The 23084-nt window shown below is 42.0% G+C and overlaps 1 protein-coding gene across 4 annotated transcripts in view; it reads right to left on the reverse strand.

The window, feature by feature from the left end:
• The window catches only part of CPNE4 (copine 4), a 244816-nt gene that overhangs the window by 85051 nt on the left and 136681 nt on the right, over nt 1–23084 (reverse strand). For all 4 annotated transcript variants that reach the window (XM_040548436.1, XM_040548438.1, XM_040548435.1 and 1 more), the window contains exons 4-7: nt 18019–18090; nt 15423–15497; nt 4903–4986; nt 3906–3995 (exon numbers count right to left, since the gene is read on the reverse strand). In XM_040548436.1, the coding sequence (XP_040404370.1) occupies nt 3906–3995; nt 4903–4986; nt 15423–15497; nt 18019–18090 (321 nt within the window). The remainder of the gene's footprint in view (nt 1–3905; nt 3996–4902; nt 4987–15422; nt 15498–18018; nt 18091–23084) is intronic.

A 23084-nucleotide genomic window follows, 5' to 3' on the forward strand; every position in this document is an offset into this window, starting at 1 on the left:
ATAATTGCAATAAAGTTTTAGAAGGCATCCTGAGAGGAATAAAAAATAACTGCTCTCTGTCCAACAGCTAAATAAAGCAAAACTAGTGTTTTTTTTTGTTTTTTTTTTTTAAAGCCCGTAAGGAATTCTAATTAACAGACTTTGTAGAGGATGCTGGTGAAAGACTTTTGAGAGAGATCCTAATTATTGGTTGCTTTGATTTTAGTGACCTTGCACATCTTATCTTTTTAAACAGACATTTTCAACAGGGAAGAGTTTCAAATGCCCAGACAGTGTAAACGTTGCTTGGGGTGCAAGACTTAAAAAGGGCAAAGTAAATTAAGCTGAGTTGTTTCAGTGTATTTTTGTTAATCCCCACACTTTATAACACAAATCAAACCACTAAGCTCAGTACCCATGCGATTTCAGTGGCAGAGATGAAATGCCAAGACTTCAGATCTCCAAACAGCCTACAGAGGCATGCATGTTGCGCACTGATGTGTCAAGGGCAGTGGGCAGTGTAATGTGTCTGCTGTTGTTGAGAAGTCTCCTTCCATTTGCAAAATTTCACAATCTGACATTTCCCTTCAAACACTCCTGTTGCCTCCTAAAGCCTTAACTTAAATTATGCCTTCCAGAGTATGTCAAAAAAAACAGTGGGTACGGGTTCATAACCAGTCATCTCTGTAGCAACTGCTGTTCACAGTGAGCAGGCAATCCTTGTGAGAAGCTCAGCATAGTAGCTGGAATACACAAAAACTCCCCGTGTTAAATACGGCACAGGGAATCCTTCCAACATTTAACAGTAACATATCGCTATATACTTTATGGAGTGAAACAAAGCATCTGAAGTCAATGCTTCAGAAATATGGTAGCGTGAAGACTGGAATGCTTAAAATCAAAGTACAAACAGTCATACAGCACTAAACCCATCAGAGACACTTCACCTCTCTGATTCTTCTGATTTCCACTCTTTTGTCTTTGCTATCATCAAATTCCTAAGTTATGGTCTGCATAGAAAGAAAACAGAATTGTCAGCTGACAAGTGCTATATGCTATCTGTCAAACAGAAGTGATTCTGGAGGCTGCTTTACCATAGCAGCCTTATCTTACACCCACCACAAGGTATAAGGGGCCTGAATTGGAAAGAAGCTTCAAGCTCGATTCTTATTTTACAGCCACAATTAATTTTAAAATATTTTTGCATAAAAGAATCTAGTGCAAATCCTACTACTTTTAGCTTTCCTGTGAATACCTGAACTGCAGCCTTAGGCAAATATTCAGCCATATAAATCAGGGCCTGCAAATATTTGCATACACAGATGAAAACGTATACTCTCTCTCAAAAAAAAAAAAAAAAGGAAAAGAAAACGTTGTGAAGAATCAGACTACTTTGAAAATTGTCAATAGGTTTGTAAGATCCATCCTGATTTACTTCTCTTCTTCACCCATTCCTTCACCTTCCACTTTCTCCTTCTCTACAGGTGGTCCCAAAGGACTATTTTTGTTTCCTTTCACTTCTCCCTCTTAACTCTACATTTTGGCAGTATCATCCACAAATAAATTCAACTATTGTCTCTCTACTCATAGCTCAGAGATCTCCCCCTTTATTTCCAGACCCGTCTTCTTCCACCCAAGCTGAAACCTCATCCTTTCTCACACTTTCTCATCTCAATCTTGAAAAGATTAAAGCATATTTCTCCCTCTAGAACAAAACCCCCCTACCCTTATGAACTTACTAGTGCCTTGACATTTCTAGGCATCACATTTCATTTGCATCTCTCCCTAGAATTTCTCATCTAAGTGATTTAAAGGCCACATACACACAATCTCATTTGAACAACAGAAATATGATCCATCTCTTGTTCCAAACCTTTATGATTGCACTACTAAAGGATATTACCTATTTCATTTTAAGTTACTTTATACATAAGCTACTTCCACCAGCGGCTTGCCTTTCTCTAGTAGATCAAAGAACTGCCCAGTCTCCCTTTCCAAGCTCTTCATTGCTCACTCCATTCAAAAGCAAAATCTCAGCTCCCAGCCCTGCTGGAGCTGTGATGTGAACTCGATGTCCAAACAACACCCTCTGTGCTTTCTCCAGTGCTTCCCTTTTGTCAGGAAGTAGCAGCCTGGTCATCAGAGGTGCCATTAAAGGCACCAGACAAGGCAGGGCTCATTGTCCTTGACTGTCCTTTGAATCAATCATGTTACGAGATCTGGAGGATAGCTGCGCTTTTTTTTTTTTTTTTCTCCCCTGTCCTGGGGAACGATATTGCTTTACACAACACACAGTAATTTGCTTGTCTCTTATGTTTCAGGCAATAACTCATAGATATTTAATCTACTCCAGAAATTTATAAAATTGCAACCTCCCGAGATAACAAAGTCATTATCCTGACACTTCACATTACTTTCATTCTACACATGCTACCATAAATAACTCCTACACATTCCTTCATTTGCATTAGAAATCCTCTTTAGTCAATACTGTTAATTTTGCTGGCACTTTAAAATGGAGGCCATTCTTTCCCCAGATCTCATTCTCTATTTCATCTGCTACAACTCTGTTCCAATCTCAGTGGACATGCCAAACACAACTGGTTTGACCATTTACCAACTAAGAGACAGATGGAAAGATCTTCTGCAACTGCTTCCCTGTACTACCTGAGATACTGAGATTCCTTCCAACATCTCAGATGAACCTCCCACAAACACCTTGGTCTGGCCTCCTAAGCATCTTGCTCTCCATCTACTCCATCCTTTACTTCTCCTTGCTCCATCTCTCATTCTTTCCTCAAACTTCCTCACTCTTTTGGTGCTTCTTTTGCCTTTGGTCTCATCTTGTCTGCTCACCACTGCCACAAGGGACAAAAAAAATACATACGGATACCGTTAAGATCTGTGTCTTCCTTGTGCATCCCCAGTGTCATACAAATGTATACCAAACACAGTGTTGGTATCACTGTTGTTCCATAAACACAGTGCTGATTTTGTGAAGTCATAAACCACAATCGGCATGATCAATATAAATTCAAGAATTCACAGGACTCCTTTTTATCTTTTCCATCCATGTGTGGCATGCATTATAACGTGGAGACCAAGCATTTTATTTCTTCTATCTGCACAGCACATCCTACAGTATGTAATGAGTGAAAAATAAAAGTATAATTTCTGCAGGGTTATACAACTATAATGATGTAAGAAGACAAGTATGCAGAGAGAAGGAACTACTACACACCGTGGTATAAGAGAAAAAAGAGACATTTTGGGGTCTAATGTCCTCCCACCAGCTCCGAGAGGCTGAATAGACACTGCAGACAGTGCTCCTTTTTAAACTTTAATTTAGTCTTAACCTTAAACCTGATTAGAAGAATGGAAGAATCTGATTCAGCCATGATTTAACCTAAATTAGCCACAGGTAGATGAATTTCTCTGCACAGAGCTCCTAGAGCCCAAGCATCAGTCTTTCTGCTGAATAGTTACACTGTCATTACTATAGCATGGGTCTTTTTGTGGCCACCCCATTTTTCATATATGTTAACAGAGCTCATTATTCAATGTTTCCTACAGAAGGTCTCCAGCCATAAAAGTGAGGAAGTAGCTAAAACGGTTGCAGGGTTACCACTTCTCTTGAGTATACTTACACCAGTTGAGTGGTGCTGGGTTCAAATTATTCAACTGGTTTGCAAAAACAGCCCCATTATTTTTCCAGGTTAATGTAGGAAACATGGAAAATAATCTACTGATTACAGTGGATTACCACTTCTCTGCATCTTTAATTTGATTGTGGTAATCATAAAACAGCTGTGTGATCATCTTGTCTGTCAGAGTGCAGAACAGAGTAGGAATCTTCAACAGAAAATGGGAGAGAAAGTTGTTTTCTATGAGTAAAAACTATTCAGAAAGTAGGAACTGCTTCTGACCTTTAGCCTGCGATCCTGGTCTCCGCTGCACAGAGAATTTACAGATACTTTAAAGGTCTTCCAGGCTGGATTTAAGTTATTCATCACAACCTGAGAATGAAAAGAAATGAAGGGAAGCCTGAATATTTGCACATTTCTACTAACAAGAGCCACAATTTTAAAAATAGTAGTACCATAAAGAGGAGAAAACAACTGAGCTGGAGGTTTGGTGAACAACATGCAAGGGATACCTGCCTTGGAGCAACCTGCAGTTTCCAACAAACCTGCTCTGGAAAGCCCCAGAAAGGAGCACAAGTGGGGAAATGGGCCTGTGTCCAGCTCACACTACAGAGAATGCCCCAGCACTGCCACGCTGCAGTAGGGGCATAACCCACAAAAGGAAGGCTGTGGGATACATCTCTGAACTGGAAGCCATGGAAGAGATGAAGGCCTTGGCAGTGGGGATGGGCAGTATCAACTTATGGACACATGGTCTTCCCTGGTAGAAGACTTTATGGGATACATAACAAATAGGCTCACAACCCCAAATACCCAGCATAACTCCAGCCCGTACACCTAGATGCTGCTTTTAAAGACATTGCCACTCATTGCCATGGAAGCAGTAACAATATTGTGGCATAAGAAACAAATATAAAGCACCCAGATTACAAATATTTTTATCACAGCAAGCTATGAGGAGCCAAGCGGATATAACATAGCATTAATAGGAAAATGTCTGTAGCATGGTTTGGGCTAAATAAAATATGCATAAGTACTGACCTGCAAACAGAGTATCTTCCAGTTTAATTAAACTTAAATATTTGTCTGCAGTACCATCTTCCCTTACCCTTGTGTGCATAAGTCAAGACCCGATACCCATTAGTCAATAATTAAAGCAGAGAGAGAAGGGTTTTTAAACATGGGTGCTTGCAATACTTCTTTGACATTGGAAGCACAAACTACTCCTCCTGACAACCTACCTGTGTCCTTGGAAAGTAAACCCTACCCTATTCCTTACCTCAGTCCTGTGAACAAGTTGCTGGGTTGCATCATCATTCATCCGGAAAATCTCCAGGAAAGGATCAGATTTGCTGAAAAAATCCTAAAATAAAACATAGGACAGGTTACTCTTGAGAATTCTTTTTCTTTGAGCCTTTCAGACACACTGCACCTGTGCTTTCCTGACTGCTAATGAAAAAAGAGTACCAGCGTGGTTTTAGTGAGACCTCCTGGTGTCCCTCAGCAATATTTCACTCTTGTGCTTGTTCCACAAGGACTTCCATGGCACTGCTGTTGTTCTCAGTTTGGCTATTCAATCATGGTAGGCAGAATGGTAAAATCACACTTTATTTTTTTTTAACCTTTGTAGACCCAGTCTAAGTTCCTGAGCTTTAGCTCCTTCACTGACCTAGCTTGTTTATTTCTGCCTCCAAACCTGCTTGGTCTTTTGACATCAGTTTTTATCATGCAGTGTACTTTGAAGCATATTCTACAGTGGCACTACATTACACCCTGTTTGTCCACCCTCTCAAAATAGAAGTTAACTGGCCAAGACATCATGCTGCTACCAGCTAACACAAGCATTGGCAAGATGAATTAGAGAAGGTTAGAAAAGCAAGTCCTCTTTAGAATGTGAAAACATGAACCATGTAAGGATGACAAACAGAGCAGGTAAATGCGAAATATTACTTGGCATCTCTATCAAGAAAATCTGTGACAGGCATTTGGGTTCACATACATGTTGTACCATAATATACCTCTCATGGATTTGCAATTATCTTACAAGTCAGAGAATTCTTAAACCTAAATTAAGTTGCTTTCTATAGTAGAGCCGCAGTGTCACCACAGCCTTTTTAGTTTTAACAACATCCTCTTTTTTCTGTGCAAGCTGACTGGCTGGAGGAAGGGTTGCTGGGTGTTAGACCTCCACAGCTGGAGGGGAAAAGCCAGCTAATTCAAATTGCTCACTGTGGAGTTAATCCACAGGAGGCGGATTCAAATGGTCCCCATCCATTTTCTCGAATCATGACTCCCATCTTCATTTCCTTCTTCAACAGAATCACGACTAACTTTATGCATACGGATATTATTTTTCTCTATCGGCCACATCCCAAACCTCCACAGACCTCTGCATCTATCTGGGGCAGAGAGCAATTCTGTTTGCTCTCCTGGTGTTTCTATGCAAGTGTTAGTATAAAAATAATTGTAATATGCATAGTTAGTTCTACCCTTTTCTCCTCACCAAATGTCTGCCATACTGACAAGATAGCCATTGGGATAGGAACAGCTTTGAATGTTAGCTAAAGTCTAGGCACATCATTTTGGTCAAATTTGTCTTCAGCACATTGTTACTAGTGCAAGCAAGCAAAGAAATCAGAGCTTTGAAAATGGAAACCAGAATTTGAATGTCTGGAGAAGGAGATGGATCTCTAGGGACCATGCAGTCTTGGGCAAGACTCAAGCAACCTAAATTCTTTTCCATTCCCTAAAGATGAAATCTGTCAATGCTGCTGTGTTCAATGTGTTGTTCTGTGAGTGACCTGTTTCTTTTTCTGCTAGAGAAAAGGCAATGGTGTGTTTAGAAACTGATGCAAAGCATGTATGTGTGCATCTGTTAAACTTTATCACATGGAGCTCTAAACAACAAAGCTGTATGTTCGACCATTTTTTCCAATTGCATTGTTATGATACATTTAATGTAAGAGTGTGTAGAACTAGCACAAAACCCAACAAAATCTGTAACTCAAGAGTTTTCCTCAAGGCCCTGATATAGATTTAGTATGTGGACTGAATTCAGTGCTTGAAACTTCTGGTCTGTAAGGGGCTTTGGTAATCAAATTCTGCCAGATTACTACTGCACAGCAGAGAAGAGAGTGAGGCAGCTGGTTTAATCATAGTGACACCAAAATCCAGAGTGCATGGGATTAAAAATGATTGAGCTGCCTCTTCTTACTAATAAGCACATTGTTTAAGGGTGAGTAAAAGCTTAAAGTTTAATGGATTCTTTATGAAACACAAATTTGGTAAGAAAAGTTATCTGAAAGAAAACACCTCAAAATGATACATCCAAACGAATACACCCCACAGTGCAGAAAACTTCAGAAAGGATAACAGGATTTTGTGTAAGAAGACTCAAAGTATAGTATCACTTTGAGCTGAGTATCATGAAAACTGACAGAGCAAACCTCAGCACTAGGGAAGTAATTTTTAATATCTGGTTTTAATAACCAAGGCAATACCATCTGAAGGGAAAGATTTTCACTCTGGATGATAGCTTCTATTGCCCCTCCTCAATGCAAAAACAAAGCTTAATTCCTTGCAGAATCAAGGTAAAAGCCTCAAATCCTTCAATATTGAAGATGCTCCATAACAACTTAAAAATGATATGCTAAATGAAAACATTTTCTTAGTTATTAATATTTTCAAAGCATTTTTGTTGTTACGCTAAATCTATCAGCTTTGCTTTACCTCACATGAGAATCTTCTGAAAGAAGAATAGCAGCAATAAAGGCTTAATGTTTTGATAATTTAATAATGCTTGAATGATTAATGTAATGCATTTGCTCCTAGCATAATGCACACTGCTTTTTCAGTATGTGTGGCAGTTACACAATATTAACACAAATACATGGTTTAAACTTTAAAAAATTAACCACCTCTGTTTCTGAGCACCTTGTTTGACACATCTTTTGGTATGCTCATTTTCAGAACATGACAGTTTTCAAAACTCAGGTTTAGGGAGTCAAGTTAAAGGTCCCTCAGAAAAGACACTAATCAGTTTTGGAAATTCATCAGTAGCAGGACAAAGCAATTAAGAATTTTTTAGTAGTTCAGTACTGAGGTGTCCTGGTTTCAACTGGGATAGAGTTAATTGTCCTCCTAGTAGGTGGCATGGTGCTGTGTCTTGGATTTAGGATGAGAGTTATGCTGATAAAAAAACAATCTTTCAGTTGTTGCAGAACAGTGCTTATACAGAGTCAAGGACGTTCCAGCTGCCCATACCGCCCTGCCAGCCAGGAGGCTGCGGGTGCACCAGGAGCTGGGAGGGGACGCAGCCAGGACAGCTGGCCCAAACTGGCCAGAGCCATGTCCCATACCGTATGGGGTCGTGCTGAAGACTGGGACTGAGCGGGTTGGCCGGAGGGTGGCTGCCACCGCGCGGGGTCTGTCTGAGCATCATCACTCAGTGGGCAGTGAGCAATTGCATTGTGCATCACTGTGCATTCATCCTGGAGGAAAGAAGGCTCGGGGGGATCATAACAATGTCTAGACATCCCCAAAGGGAGGATGCAAAGAAGACAGAACCAGACTCCTGTTAGCGGTGCCCAGCGGCCGTACGGCTCTACGTGGCCCTGCTTCAGCAGGGGGGTTGGAGCAGATGACCTCCAGAGGTCCCTTCCATCCCTAACCCTTCTGGGAGCTTCCTTCTGGGTAAAAAACAGGCCCCTTTTACACCACTGACACATAAGATGGCATAGGACACCACCATGTAACCAATGAGGCGCTGCTCATTTCTATCGTCCTCCTGAGACAGCCAAGAGGTGGCAATGCTCCTGATTTTCTCTAAACAACCCTAGGTTTCTCATGCATGTTCCCACTGTCTCCGGCCAATTTCCACCTTCCCAGGTGATAAGTTGTTCCTCAGTTTATTTTTGTGTCCTCATCAATGGTGGACCGCAAAAAGCAATGCAACTTTCCAAGACTCCGTTGGGAGAATTAGAAAGTAGGTATTCTTTATTAACAGCGCTGGGTATGGGGGGGATAATTCCCTACAACACGTACACCTAAGCAAGACAAGGAGTACTTATTTATGGTACAGTGACATACGCATTCATGCAATTCACAAGAAAGGGCAGGATTTATGCTAATGGTTTCTCAGACCTAATTATTATATTGTCCCTCCTACTATCGCAGGCGCAGTAACCTCTAGTGGTTGCACTTTGGGGGCTTTCTGATGAAGGCTCATAGTCTTCTTCATCTTGTACTTCTCTCCTTTCTGTTTCGCACATGCTCAGTCACTGTTTAACTGCTTCAGCATTTTTGATCTTTTACAGACTCAGCTAACTTATTTAAGTTCTACTTTGGGCACCGTGTTCCTTCTTCAGCCTGGATTTTGTGGATAGAGCTGAATCTTCTTAGCACGCGAAGTCGATACAACAACCCAGCAATTTAAACCTTTGTGACTGCTACCATCCCCAACACTTTCCCACTCCCATGTTGACTTCTCATCCCCCAAGTGACTTCTCACCCCCAAGTCTCACTCGGGGACCGCCACCCGCAGCTGCTCCCAATCAGGAGCAGACATCCCCAAACCAATTGGTGGTGCAGGCAGCAGGAGAGGGGTGCGTTCAGCCCCCCCCCCCCACACACACACACACCTCCCCCCCATTTCTGACCGATGCAGGAATAAGTGCAGGCAGAGGCTTTGCAGGGTGGAAAAGCTGTAATTTATTCCTGGGGTAATTGTGGCTGCCACCCCCAGCCCGTCCCCAGGTGAGGCCCGGCCGCCTGCTCAGGCAGGGGGGCCTGGCCTGCCGGCCCGCATGATCCCCGGCCTCCGGCTGCTCTTGCTGGACCCTGTGCAGCCAGGATGTGTCCCCGATGTCGTCATCCTGAGGGGACCGTGGCAGTCTGCGCCCAGCCTGCCCCGAGTGCCACGAGAAGCTTCTCACAAGTTCTCGTTCCATGGAGGGGCTGCACTCCCTGTGCCTGGGCGAGACGCTGCGGGAGCGGTAGCTTGAGGGGCTCCTCTGCCGCTGCTGCTGCTGCTGCTGCCGCCCCAGCCGCGTGTTGCGTTGGAACCTTCTGTGGGGTCGTTGGGCCAGGCGCACAACTGCAACAATGGGCCTGTGGCACAGCGGGCAGGTATCTCTTTCTGCAGCCCAGGCCTGGACACACTCCAGGCAGAAGGAGTGCCTGCAGGGATCCACGCGACCCGCGTTGGACAGCTGGTCCAAGCAGATGGGGCACATCTCGTCCCCGGGGGCCTCCTCTGGCTGCTGCTGCTGCTGTGGCCGGCTCATGGTGCCTGCGGCCGCCGTGACGTGGAGCTGGTCGTCCTCTGGGGGAGACTGCCCAGGCGCTTAGCAGCAGCCTGGGGTCTTCAGCACCTCCCTTGCCTCGTGGGTCGCCGGCAGGACCTCGACGCCTCAAGTGCCACCAGCGTGCTGGCAGCAGGACTACTGCAGATAGAACCAGGAAGAAAATATTCTAGCCGCCTCTCTCTCTCCTTCCAGCCGTGGAAACTCGAGCTCTTGACTACCACCAGCCGGACTGGCTCAGGGCACTTATAGCCAGCCACCTTTTGTGAGGCCATAGGGTGACATCAGAAGGGTCTCGGGGTGTCCCTGATGGCAGCACTGACTTGATGGGAGTCTCAGGTATTTGAAGTGACACTTTATTCTTGATACCTTAGAGGCCACTCCTTGGCCCACTCCTGGGTTCGGTCTCTTCCGAGATGGTTTTTCTTAATTAGCCTGATACCGCTCTCCATGCTTGGCTTCTGTCAGCCTGGAGCAGCCATCTCACGTCAGCATTGTCTCACAATGGTCAGGTGACCTCTGTCAGCACTGCCATCAGGGTCCCCTCAGGATGACGACATCGGGGACACATCCTGGCTGCACAGGGTCCAGCAAGAGCAGCCGGAGGCCGGGGATCATGCGGGCCGGCAGGCCAGGCCCCCCGCCTGACCAGGCGGCCGGGCCTCACCTGGGGACGGGCTGGGGGTGGCAGCCACAATTACCCCAGGAATAAATTACAACTTTTCCACCCTGCAAAGCCTCTGCCTGCACTTATTCCTGCATCGGTCAGTGGGGCGGGGGGGAGGGGGTGGGGGGGATGGACTGAACGCAGTCCTCTGCCTGCGCCACAGATTGGTTTGGGGACGTCTGCTCCTGATGGGGAGCGGCTGCGGGTGGCGGGTCCCCGAGTGAGACTTGGGGGTGAGAAGTCATTTGGGGGATGAGAAGTCAACATGGGAGTGGGAAAGTGCTGGGGATGGTAGCAGCCACAAAGGTGACCTGGCCTGACTGGGACAAAGGCTGACAGCAAAAGTCTCCTAAAAGCCTGCCAGAAGAGAACGCCTGCCAGCTGGGGAACCGGGCCTGGCAACCTGCAGCATCCTTGGAAGGCGCTGCTGGCCTCCTGCAAGTGCAGCCTAAGGGTACCTAAGAACCAGAGACTTCCTGAAGATACCACCACCAAGGGCAAAAGCAAGGAACTACAAGAGCAACGCACTGTCTGAGAAGGAGGAATGGCTCTGGGAAAGGTGCTGTTCTCAGAGACTAGGAAGCATCGGTGTCTATCGCTTGTCTCAGGTGAAACACAGAAATTAGCAGCGGCTTTTGGCTGCTCTGAGGAGGTGGTGTCCTATGCCCTCTTCTGTCTCTCTTGACAGAAAAAGGACTCCTTTTCGACCCAAAATGGAGCGCCTCTCTCCCTCGGAACTTCCTGTGCTGCACAAATTGTTCTTGCCTACACAGCATCCTAACCCATTGAACCTTTGCTGGGGATGCCCGGCTGACTCCCAACTCTCTGATGGGAGTCTCATGTCTTTGCAGTGACACTTTGTTCTTCACTCATTGGGGCCTACTCCTGGGCCCACTCCTGCGTTTGGTCTCTTCCAAGATGGCTTGTCTTAATTAGCCTAATACCCCTCTCCATACTTGCCTTTAATCACAGAATATTGCCTAGTGGTGGTTTGTGGCTATGTGTTATAAAGAGAACTTTTCAGCAAAGAAAGCCTCCGTGTCCTTGTGTATTGCAGCATCCTACCAACTCCCACTTGCCATCTCTCTACACCCGCAGGCCGGGGGGCATCCCTGAAGGGCTCAAACCTTTGGAAGGTCACGGCATGAACTTCATTGTTGTCAGAAGCAGGATTCCGTAAAATGCGCACTCAGGGATGCTTTTGAGGAGATGGTAGAAGAACACTGGGAAGTACACGAGGCTGTCCTGGTTTCAGCTGGGATAGAGTTCATTGTCTTCCCAGTAGCCGGTATGGAGCTGTGTTCTGGATTTCAGAAGACAGTGATGCTGATAACACACCGATTTTTTAGTTTCTGCAGAGCAGTGCTTACACAGAGTCAAGGACATTTCAGCTGCCCATATCGCCCTGCCAGCGAGGAGGCTGGGGTTGCACAAGGGGGACACAGCCAGGGCAGCTGGCCCAAACTGGCCAAAGGGATGTCCCACATCATGTGGAGGAGTAGTGCTGAACAATAAAAGTGGGGGGGCTGGCCAGGGTCGGGTGGCTGCTTCTTGGAGTCTGGCTGGACATCAGTCTGTGGGTGCTGAGCAATTGTATTGTGTAACACTTGTTTCATATAATCCATTGTTATAATTATTATAATCACTTTTCCTTCCTTTTCTGTCCTATTAAACTGTGTTTATCTGAAACCATGAATTTTACTTTTTCTTTCCTGATTCTCTCCCCCATTCCACTGAGTGGAGGGGAGTGAGCGAATGGCTGTGTGGTGCTTAGCTGCCTGCTGGGTTAAACCGCAGCATGAGGAAATACATTAAAAAGTGGTATTAGCTTTTACTTTACAGACATTTGCTGGAGAATCTCAAGCCATGATAACTGCCTCTCTTAGAACAGGAAAGGCAGTTTTCCTGCCTCACTGCTCATAATTTATTACAGCTATCATAAAAATGTAGCTGCTTGTTATGGTAATTGTGACACAGCTATTAATGCAATAGAACCTTTCCAAAAGTTATTGTTCCTCTGTGAAGTGTTCTCAGTGGATCTCTTGAAACAAAGATGTGCCATCTGAGCTGACTGGGCTTCAATAAAACATGAAAATGCAGTTATACCTTCCAAACAAGTACTGTAACAAAACCATAACCTTTATTTCTGCAAAGTCAGTTAACTAAAGGAAACTTTCTTACTGTGACTTTCTATAATCCTGTACTGAATGTTTCAGTCACACCTTCAGGAAAAATTGCGTAGGCTTTATTTGTTTTACGGCACCTCTAAAACTCTTGCAGTTTTACATGGGGGGAGTAAAAAAATACAAACAAACAAACAAAAAAATATACTGCCTGATAAATTATACCAACAAACTTTGTTTAATCTGCCAAAAATGTGTGTTCACACTTTTTTCCCTAGTGAAGGAAACTCTTCTATTCAGGGATCACAATCTGGATAACCTTTCAAGCTTTCCTTTAAAGGATGGAAGAAGAAAATTGTTGTCCTTTCAAGACACCGCTGATGGTAATGGACGGGAAGAATTTTTTTTTAATCCTTAAAGTACATCCAGAATCTCCTCTCACCCATTCTTTTACCCACAAGTTGTTAGACAAAAAGATTTAACTTATCTTCTGTCACTTCCACAGACACCAGTGCAGGACACCCTGATATGACAGAGGTGGCTCTGTGTAGCAGAGCACGAGCAATTGCTCCACAAGCTTCCTCTATCTTTCAGGAGATTCCTAGGCCAGGCCCAGCCCTCACTTTGCTTCTCTGATATAATCTCTCTGCACAGATCCTCACTCCACTGAGAAGGGACAGGCATGCAAAACCATGCTTAGGCTTTCACCAGATGGGCTTTCCTCTATTCTCTAGTGTTTTTTTTTAAACTTTATGTGACTTTGGAGCACCCATGCTTTTTCATCAATGGATGAATGGTGCAATTTAAGGAACTTCAAATCTTAGTAACAGTAATTACTAGTAGTGCCTTGCATCTACTGACATCAAAGTTAATTCTAAGCCATATCAAAAGCCGTAGCCTCTTCTTATAAATGAGATAAGCGAAGTTTCAGCCAACTTTAGAGCCACGCCTCTAGCTGGAGCAAATTGAAAGACTTCTTTCAACAGTGACAGTCTTTTAGTGATTTTCATCAGCTGAAAACAGGAGTTTTGATTCAAATAACAGAAAAAGATCACTGCCTGAGTTGCACACTGTACTACACAGAAATTTGTTTTTATTAGACGAATCCCACCTTGACTAGACATGTTAAAATGGCAATAGTGGTCATGCTCTTGCAATATTTCTGAATGATCCTCCTTAACTTATCCCTATAAGTATTTCGACTACTCTCTAAAGCTATTGCCCAGACAACACCGGCCTAATTTGGAAGCATGCTCTGGCAATATCCTTTCAGTTAATAACAGCAAGAGCCATATGTAACTCATAACATTTACACTGGATTACATTTTACATTTGTGGAGAAGGAATGAGTAAGTGAAGTCTTATTACGTCATACACACCTTTTCCTTTTTCTAGATGTGACTCTGTGTGGAACAGTAAAAATCTCGAGTGCAGTTTTGGAAATCAGGTTTAAAAATGTCTGTCTTTAGACGAGGTTGGTAAACCTATATTTCGACACCTAAATAAATTATGTGATTCAGAAACACTAGAAGTCCAGCAACTCTGGAGAAAGACGTAATTCATCTTTCAGATGAGAAACAAATTAAGGTCCTGATCATTTATGATTGTTAATGATCCTAACCACAGTAATGCTATTTACCTGTTATAAATAAATTCCAGTACTATTAATCACTTTCTGCTTGCCTGAGTTTTCCTGGCAGTTACAACCTAAAATGCTATTCATCAGTTATGGCATGATTTTGAAAATCTGATGTATGTAACCAAAAATACTCTGATTTGATTTTAAGCTACTTAATTGTCAAATTTTACAAGCACATGCTTGGAGCATCACTATTGTAAACTTTTGTATAGGGTTATCATATGTTTTTAATTAGAGAAGCTTCATATGTAGGAAGGGACTCTACCATTATAAAGCATTTACTCTTTACTTATAAAGTAATGGTAGATATTGTGATCCAGTGCAATTGTAAACATCTGATCTTTAATTATATGTAAAGCCCTATTATCTAAAAGAGGGTTATGGTCTTATGACACCTACAGATTACAAAGATATTCCCCAGATTACCTCAAATAATTATGTATCATCTATTACACTGAAATAACAGACAGTGTGCCTTACAAGCAGTCACCTAGATTTCCTGGGCTGTGTATTGCTTCAGGTGCTTATTATACGTGTATTGCTAAACAAGATCAGATACTTTTAGCAAGATAATTCTTATAATGAAGAGTAGTGTCTGAGTCAGTGGAGAAATTTCTTATTAAAAATGGAAAAAGGATTTAACAAATATGCTACAGTCTTTTACTGACATTTAAGCTAGATTTTAACTATCAGAAAGTATATCATGAGTGAGCTGTTTTCTAGCTTTTAAAATCCTTGCTTCAACTGTATCATCTTTGACTACTTATAGAAAGACTTCTCTAAGCACTTCTTCTCACTTCTCTAAGCACTTCTGATCTGTGGCATTTTAAATAATTAAGTTGTCTTAGCAATAGCATAATTAAATTGTCTTGGTTTTAATTAGATTCCCTTGATTTTTTTTTTCTAATTACTTTACAACTTAAGGAAAGCCTCATTGTGAACACTGATCTGAAATCTCTGATGTGTTTAATAATAAGAGGCAAAAAATATCTGTAGGTGAAAATCTCATCAAATTATATTTGCAGGCATTCTTACAACTTTCAGTAAGGTTAATATCAAGCAGCTTACCTTGTCATCCAATTTCCGTGCGCTGAATGAAAGTTCAACGTAGTCATCATTGCCAGACAATTCCTCAGCAATCACCTAAACAGAAAGCTACATTTGAGTTTTGCATGGTGTAATGAAAATGGAGAAAGATGTCATTTGCCAATGTGAAGACTGGAGACCCCATTAGGAAACTGAAGTGTGGTACAAGTTAATATATTTCTCTTTGCAATCAGGAAGGACTAATAGCATTCAGTGAACCACTTGCCCAGCTGGGTGACAACTCATTAAACCTCCAAAACTGAATCATTTTTCATCACGTGACCGTGCCTTATCAAGCAGCTGTCAATGGACAGACCTCCACATCCCTCAGTAAGCCCTTTCCTCTGAACAAGTACTCTTCCCTCAGATTGGACAATGGAGAATTCCACACAGACTCACCGTGTCCAGGGGAAAAAAAAAAGCTATACATGAGTTGCATTATTTAGGTCTATAGCAAGCTAAATTGGGAAGTCACTTCTCATTAGTTGCAATGAAAGGCACATACACCATAGGAGAGTTCTCCTGGTATCATTTGACTGCAATAGGTACATTTACAAAATGATTTACCATATACCGAGTCAGAAGAGAGTAACTCTGAAACAATGTAGTATAGTTCTTTCAGGTACATAAGATTTACTGACAATGACGCAAGTCACTGTGCTGTGTGATGTTGTTAAAAAAATGAAATACCAAAGCATCCCTCATGACTAGGCCATTAAAATACTCTAGTGGAGAGAAGGTATTAACTAAAGATGGGATACTTCATTGAAAAATGTTCTTTGAAACTAACTGCATTATATTCTATTTGGTCTTTCCCTGTCCTACAAATTCCCCCCACAGATTACATCACCTAAAAAAACATATTTCCTGGGTATTTCATGTCCACAGCCACACTCTTGGTAGCCACATTGGCTCCCCAGACAGGGTCTGACCATATCCACCACATGGACTCCAGGTCCTCGAGGATCCACTGGGGTATTTCAACTGTTCCTCAAATCCACTGAAGGCTACCGAGGTGCAGTGGTTGATGCTTTTACTAGCCACATATACAGCCCCCAGCAGTTAGCCAGGCTGCCTACAGCTGCAATATATTTCGTTAGCATCGTGACTTTTTAAGATCTTTTACCCAGTACCTCAGGTTCAGAAATAATGATAACGAATCCATTTCCACTAATTCTGTTGAGACATCAATCTTTTCACATAGTAATTTTTGTCTGAGTTCAGTTTTCTCCCATTTGAGTAAAGTCAACCCGTTCTTTTATACCACTTGCCAGAAGCCAATGAAGCTAACTAGGGTCCATGTTTTATCATCATCATCCAGTGTTAGACCAGAAGGGACAATTAACTCAACTTCTCTCACCTCCTGTAAATCACAGACCAAATATTTTTGCCAGAAAACTCTACTAGCAGGCCTAGTGATTCTAGTTGAAGTAGAGTATTTGTGTTTTCACAAGACTTAAACTCCTTTGTGTCCCTCATGGAACAGGAGGTGTGTCCAGAACACCACAGGGATAGATGGCGTGAAGTTTGCCCAGATAATCTCAGTGGGCAAAACACATCAGTTTATTTAGGGAGCAAAACTCTCTCCTAGCTCTGTTCAGACAGAAAGAAGACTGGGGGATTTCCTTCCAATCCCAGAACCAAAAGTAGTTTCACCTTAGGCATTTAAGCAAATCGCTTCCCAACCAGGCACCAAGGAAGTCTAATCTAAGAAAGAAAATTCCCTGGGCTCTCAGAAAACATTGTTTCTCACATTCTGCAGTCTGCTCTGTGGTTGAAGGCCAGAAAAAAAAAAAAAAAGCCAAACAATAAAGCCAAAAGAAACCCATCTGGTTAATTGTACATCAAGGAAGAAAATCCTTCTCAATCCCCTTCTCACCTGAGCAGAGAGTCCCAAAGCAGAATATTTTACTATAGTCTCTAACTTAATGCAGAGCTGCAAATGTCACAAGCATGCTAGGGTTAGTGCAGACAAGCTTGATCTTGCAAACAAGCCAGCAAAGAGAAAGATGAAAGAGAGGTAATACATTGATTTTCAGATTTCAAGATACACATGGGGCTGAAGTAACTATCCAGTCTGTAATTGCATTACAACACAGCTAAAATACCTAATATGATAAAGCTTCTGCATTTAGTGTTGGTGTGTGTGTTGTTTTTTTTTTCTCCTCACCTTTCAAATACTACCCATGAAAGACTTTTATATTTAATTACTGTTTGTATGCAATACTTTAAGTGCAGCTAGAAGTGTGTCAAAATGAATTTCTGAAGCTCTAGAGCTTTGGATAAAAATAATCAAGCAGTACAACTTCTGTGCTGTCATCAAAGTACTTAAAAGTAGTAGCAGTAGTAGTAAATGTTATGACTTTTTTTTTTTTCAAATCATACATTGTTTGTTGCCATTTCCTTACACGAAACATTTGTCAGAAACAGTAAAATGAATCTGTTAAATTAACAATTTAAATGCATTTCTCAAGCAAGGGTTTCTCTGGTGACTTAGCATGGTGCTTTTAGGGAGATTTAGTCACATTAGATGTCTTTAAATAACAGGAAAATAGAAGTGCATTTAAGACTAGCTTACTGTTATAGATGACTTCCCTGCTGTATTTCCATGTTTGAGTAGGGACTTGGAGAGTTTCCTCTGAGAAACAATCTGAAAAAAAAAATGAAAGGGACAAAATTAGAATCTGTAGTAAACACATGGTTAATTGTGATTTCAATTTTAAGTTGTTTTTCTGTTTGTTTTTATATCAAGGTAGTGCCTTAATCCACAGTCAGAGTTCTAGCACAGTAAGACCACTGCTGAGAAGAAAGTTTCTCCAGGAGTTTTGCACATAGGATGCAATGGAAGGACAAAGCACCCCAACAGGATCAAGCAGAATGGGAAGAACAGTTAACTGAGTAATTGTGGAAAACTGCATGTCAGATTTTCCTCAACTACTTTAAGGATGGAGGTAACAGGACGTTAGCAAGTTTTAAATGAACTTAGGTGCCAACAAGGGGGCAGATGTCAGACTTGCCAAAAAAAAAAAAAAAAAAAAAAACACCCTACGTTTATTTTTGCAGAAAATTGACAACCATTTCAAAGAGAACACTATTTATTTCAAGACATCAAGCACTCCAAACTCAGGACAGCAGCAAGCACCCTGCCCCACAGTTTTTATTTCCAAAGTTGTCTCTTTTGCTTCCCAGGTACCAGACCTCCTTTGGAACTCAGCACTGTAAATGAACTTGTCCATTCACCAATTTACAAATATACTTCAAATAAATATTACTAAAGTGACACTGACAAAACATATTGTTTCCTATCCCAATAACCATCACATTTTCATAACAATCTTGTAACATTTAAAAGTAGACCAGTAAAAATAATAGAAAAGGAAAAAATCTTAAAGCAATGCATAACTGGTAAGCTACAGTTGATCATCCAGTAATGTTAGGTTTCTCCTTTCTTCCTCTCTATAAAGTTAATGCTGTCTTAAAATGTTTCCCTTTTCTTTTTCTTTCTTTTTTTTTTTTCCCCCCTCTTTCTCTCTCTCTCTTTCTTTCTTTCATTGGAAAATTTCAAAATGCAGCCAGATGTAGAGGTAATTCTATACACACCTTAGGAGCCACAATTAATATTATTTTTAATGTAATAAAATTGGAGCAGGATTGCAGGATTGCCTGCCATGTGCTGCACAGACACTGAGCAAAAGGTTGTTTCTGCCCTAGGAAGTTCTTTCAACAAGCCCTAGGAAGGTTGTTTCTTCACTTGGATGGCTAATCCATAACACTTCAAATAAAATGAACCACAAACAGAGATCTTTGGGAAAATATACAGAAATATTCATTGTAAGAAAGAGGCAGACATCAAGGGAAAAGAACAGCTCCAGGCACTTTGAGAGAGTCCTGGGCATTACACACATTACAGCAATAAGCCAGGCCAGTAAGTACCAGCCAGAGTCAAAACAAGGTGAGTAATGCGAAATCACAGCCACCCAAAAAAGGTGCTGTGAGATAGGACCAAATAGGATGTAAATTTTGGCCTAACATCACCATGGGGATTCATCAATTTTCTGAATTGAACAGAAACACGGAAATAACACCTCAGATTCTACTCAGCTACTGTCATGGAGGCAGCAGGGCAGAAGCAAGCCTTAAAAGAGTTTTAAATGTGAGACAGGTTATCACAGGGCTGGACAGGACCTTCAGAATCCCTTTGTCCAGCTCCCCAGTCCTAATGCAGGACCAGCTACCACTGGCTCACCTACACCTGACAGATGTGTCTCAGACACCCAGAGGCAGAGAAACACCCTACTCCAGCAATTTATTATGCTACTTGTTATCCTCATCATAAACATATTTGCCTAAGAACTAACCTGATTCTCTGTATTTAAAGCCCATTATTTCTGTCTAGTGCACCATGAATAAGTAAGAATTGTTTTCCCTTTCTCTTTCAGGCAATCTTTATACCTGAAGGCTAGTATCATATCTCCAGTCTTTCCAAGACTACAGAACCGAAGTATGTCCTATTTTTCCTTTTTGACCAGATTTTTGCAGACAACAAACCATTATCAACACTCTCTGCTGAGCCCTCACTGACTGGTCCATATCCTACTCTTAGAACAATGCTCAAAATTGGACATAATACTTCAGATACTCTGCGCTGGTGCGGCCTCACCTCGAGTACTGTGTGCAGTTCTGGGCACCACAGTACAAAAAAAACATTAAACTGTTGGAGAGTGTCCAGAGGAGGGCGATGAAGATGGTGAAGGGCCTAGAGGGGAAGACATATGAGGAGTGGCTGAGGTCACTGGGCCTGTTCAGCCTGGAGAAGAGGAGGCTGAGGGGGGACCTCATTGCAGTCTACAACTTCCTTGCAAGGGGGAGTGGAGAGGCAGGTGACCTATTCTCCGTAATCGCCAGTGACAGGACCCATGGGAACGGTGTTAAGCTGAGGCAGGGGAAGTTTAGGCTGGACATCAGGAAGAGGTTCTTCACCGAGAGGGTGGTTGCACACTGAAGCAGGCTCCCCAGTGAAGTAGTCACTGCACCAAGCCTGTCTGAATTTAAGAAGCGATTGGACTGTGCACTTAGTCACATGGTCTAAACTTTTAGGCAGACCTGTGCGGTGCCAGGAGTTGGACTTGATGATCCTTATGGGTCCCTTCCAACTCGGGATATTCTATGATTCTATGAGATCCTTCTTATGCAAGAGAAGCTTCTAATGTCCTGCAAGCGACAAGTCTTGTACTCATATACTCTAGAATTACATTTGACTTTTTTTCTGAGCACCATGACACTGATACTATTTATATTTATGATCATTTCAGATTTTTCTTTGCCAGCTGTTTCTAACCCTGCAATTTTGCATCTGGTGATTACTTAAACGGATAATTTGCACTCCTTCTTTTTGGACTGCCTTCCATAAGCCAACTGCTGCCATCCTTATTCACATTTCCAAAATTAAGGATTTCACCAAAAATATTGGTCTGTGGCTGCAAGCAATGCAGCTCAGAGAGCATGGAAGAAGACCAGTAATTTCAGAATTCAGACGTCCTTGTTTCCTAGGATCTTGTTCACTGCAACCCCTTAACTCACCCTTAACTCATAGCTCTCTTTTCTTGCCAGCTAAACAGGTTCAAATAAAAATTGTTGTGTTCCTGTGAACTGTGAGAAGCAAGTTACACAACCTTGTTTGAGATTCTTGGATGAAAGGTGATACATAATTATGATAGATTATTCTCAATATATTATTAAATTGTGGGTTTTGTATCTGACAATGAATTATGGCATCTGGGGAGCAGGACAGATACATCTCTATGACTTCTCTGCTTTTCCCAAGACATACAGAGAACACTGTAAAATACATTAAGCTCTTACACTGAAAGCTGTGGGTGTTGTGTACCAGAAACCTCTTCAGATATGTTAAATATATGTATCCCCAGTATGATGCAGAACTTGGAAGGGAAACTGTCCTTCAGCTAGCCTCCTTTAAAGACAGCAGGACTTTTCCTCATGAATGACTCAAATCCCTACAGCTCCTTTTGCTGCTTTGGAAAATTTTGTAGCTTTCAAGTGGCATTGGGCAGACAAAAACCTAAAGCTTGGGAGCTCTCATGCAGGTGACAGCCAGCTCACAGCTTCAGAAAACGTAATTTATTCTGATGTTCCCATTACTGGATCACATTAATAAAACTAGCTCTCTAAGCCATTAGCACTGTTATGACACAGTGAGGGCCCCACATATGTAAATATGTGTATTTGTGTGCAAACATTTACCAGTTGTTAATTATATGGTCAGCAAAATGAATCTTCCATCTGGCAATAATGTGCCAAGATCATTGCCTCAAACTGTCATTAGTGATTTAGGATCAGCAGACTATCATTGTGATAACTGATAAGAAATCAGTATTCTCTAGCAGGAAATTGCCTTTTTTATTCATGCAGTGTACAAAAAGCATCTCACTGGTGAAAAGAGCCACTTCTCCAGATGCTGCCATCTATTATATAACATATTTATTGTTTATGTATCAGTGTAAATCATCTCCTGAACATCATCATAACAAGTATCAGCTGATCTGATTGCCAGAAAGTAAGTCCTAAACAGCAATAACTCATGGGCCTAGAAAATATTTGCCTAAGTTCAGGGTTAAAGACATGCCTGAACTTGCAAAATGGCTTATTATAATTAACCATCAGGAGTCTGGTTTGACTTCTGCTTCAAAAACTTTCAGTTTAAAACTTTGCTTTCAGAGAAAAGATATTTTGTGCAACTTGATGTGAAAAGTGCAGGAAGTAAATGCCTCTCTTCTTTCGAAAATACAGACATTAGAATCCACTTAAGACCTAGTAGACCTCATTACGTTTCCAGAACATGCTTTTTTCATGAACATTTTATTAGAAGCATGACCTATCAGTCAACAAATGGATGTAGAAACCTCAGAGATTTAAGAGGTGAAGCAAAGAGAGAATTAAGAGGTGAAGTTAAGGTTATTTGTGGTGACAGCCACATATAAATTACTACACAGTCCTGGTCTAAGACAGCCACATGTCCAATAATATGTATCATACTTAATACATTTGCAAGAGGCAGGAATAGGAACAGAATGTAAAAGCAGCTGCTGTGTTTTATAGAGGGGGGCACGCACATGAAGTCATTCCTATTTACCTCCTATGAACGTCATCTCAACTAGATTTCTGGTCTGTGCTGCCAAGGGATATCAGCTCTGGGTAAGACAGAGGCAAGAAATTCCCCTAAAGATGATCTAAATTTGCCTTACTACATCCAAATACAAATAGGGTAACGACAGATCTTAAGAGATTGCTGTGATTAAAACTGAATTCCCATGTTGCTCTTTGATCCTATTTCCAATTTAAAATATCTAAAAGGTGCCTTCCTATTTTTATTTAAGAAGTACTAACAGATGCAACATTTTGGATAAAAGCACCAAGGCACTAACACCAGCTGTGTATAGCACATCTTATTCCCCAGCCACTTTTGAACCCACCAAATACTTTCTATGAATGGTGGCAGAGACACAGCAAATGTACTATATTTTAACACAAAGAGAGACCAGACAGCAGGTAGGTGCCAGTGGCCTTAACTCTGCTCTCATGAAGAAAAAGTTTTGGGAATGAGTTCACAGATACCAAGAAAACGCT

The sequence above is a fragment of the Cygnus olor genome, chromosome 2 (assembly GCF_009769625.2).
Source record: "Cygnus olor isolate bCygOlo1 chromosome 2, bCygOlo1.pri.v2, whole genome shotgun sequence".
Classification (NCBI taxonomy): domain Eukaryota; kingdom Metazoa; phylum Chordata; class Aves; order Anseriformes; family Anatidae; genus Cygnus; species Cygnus olor.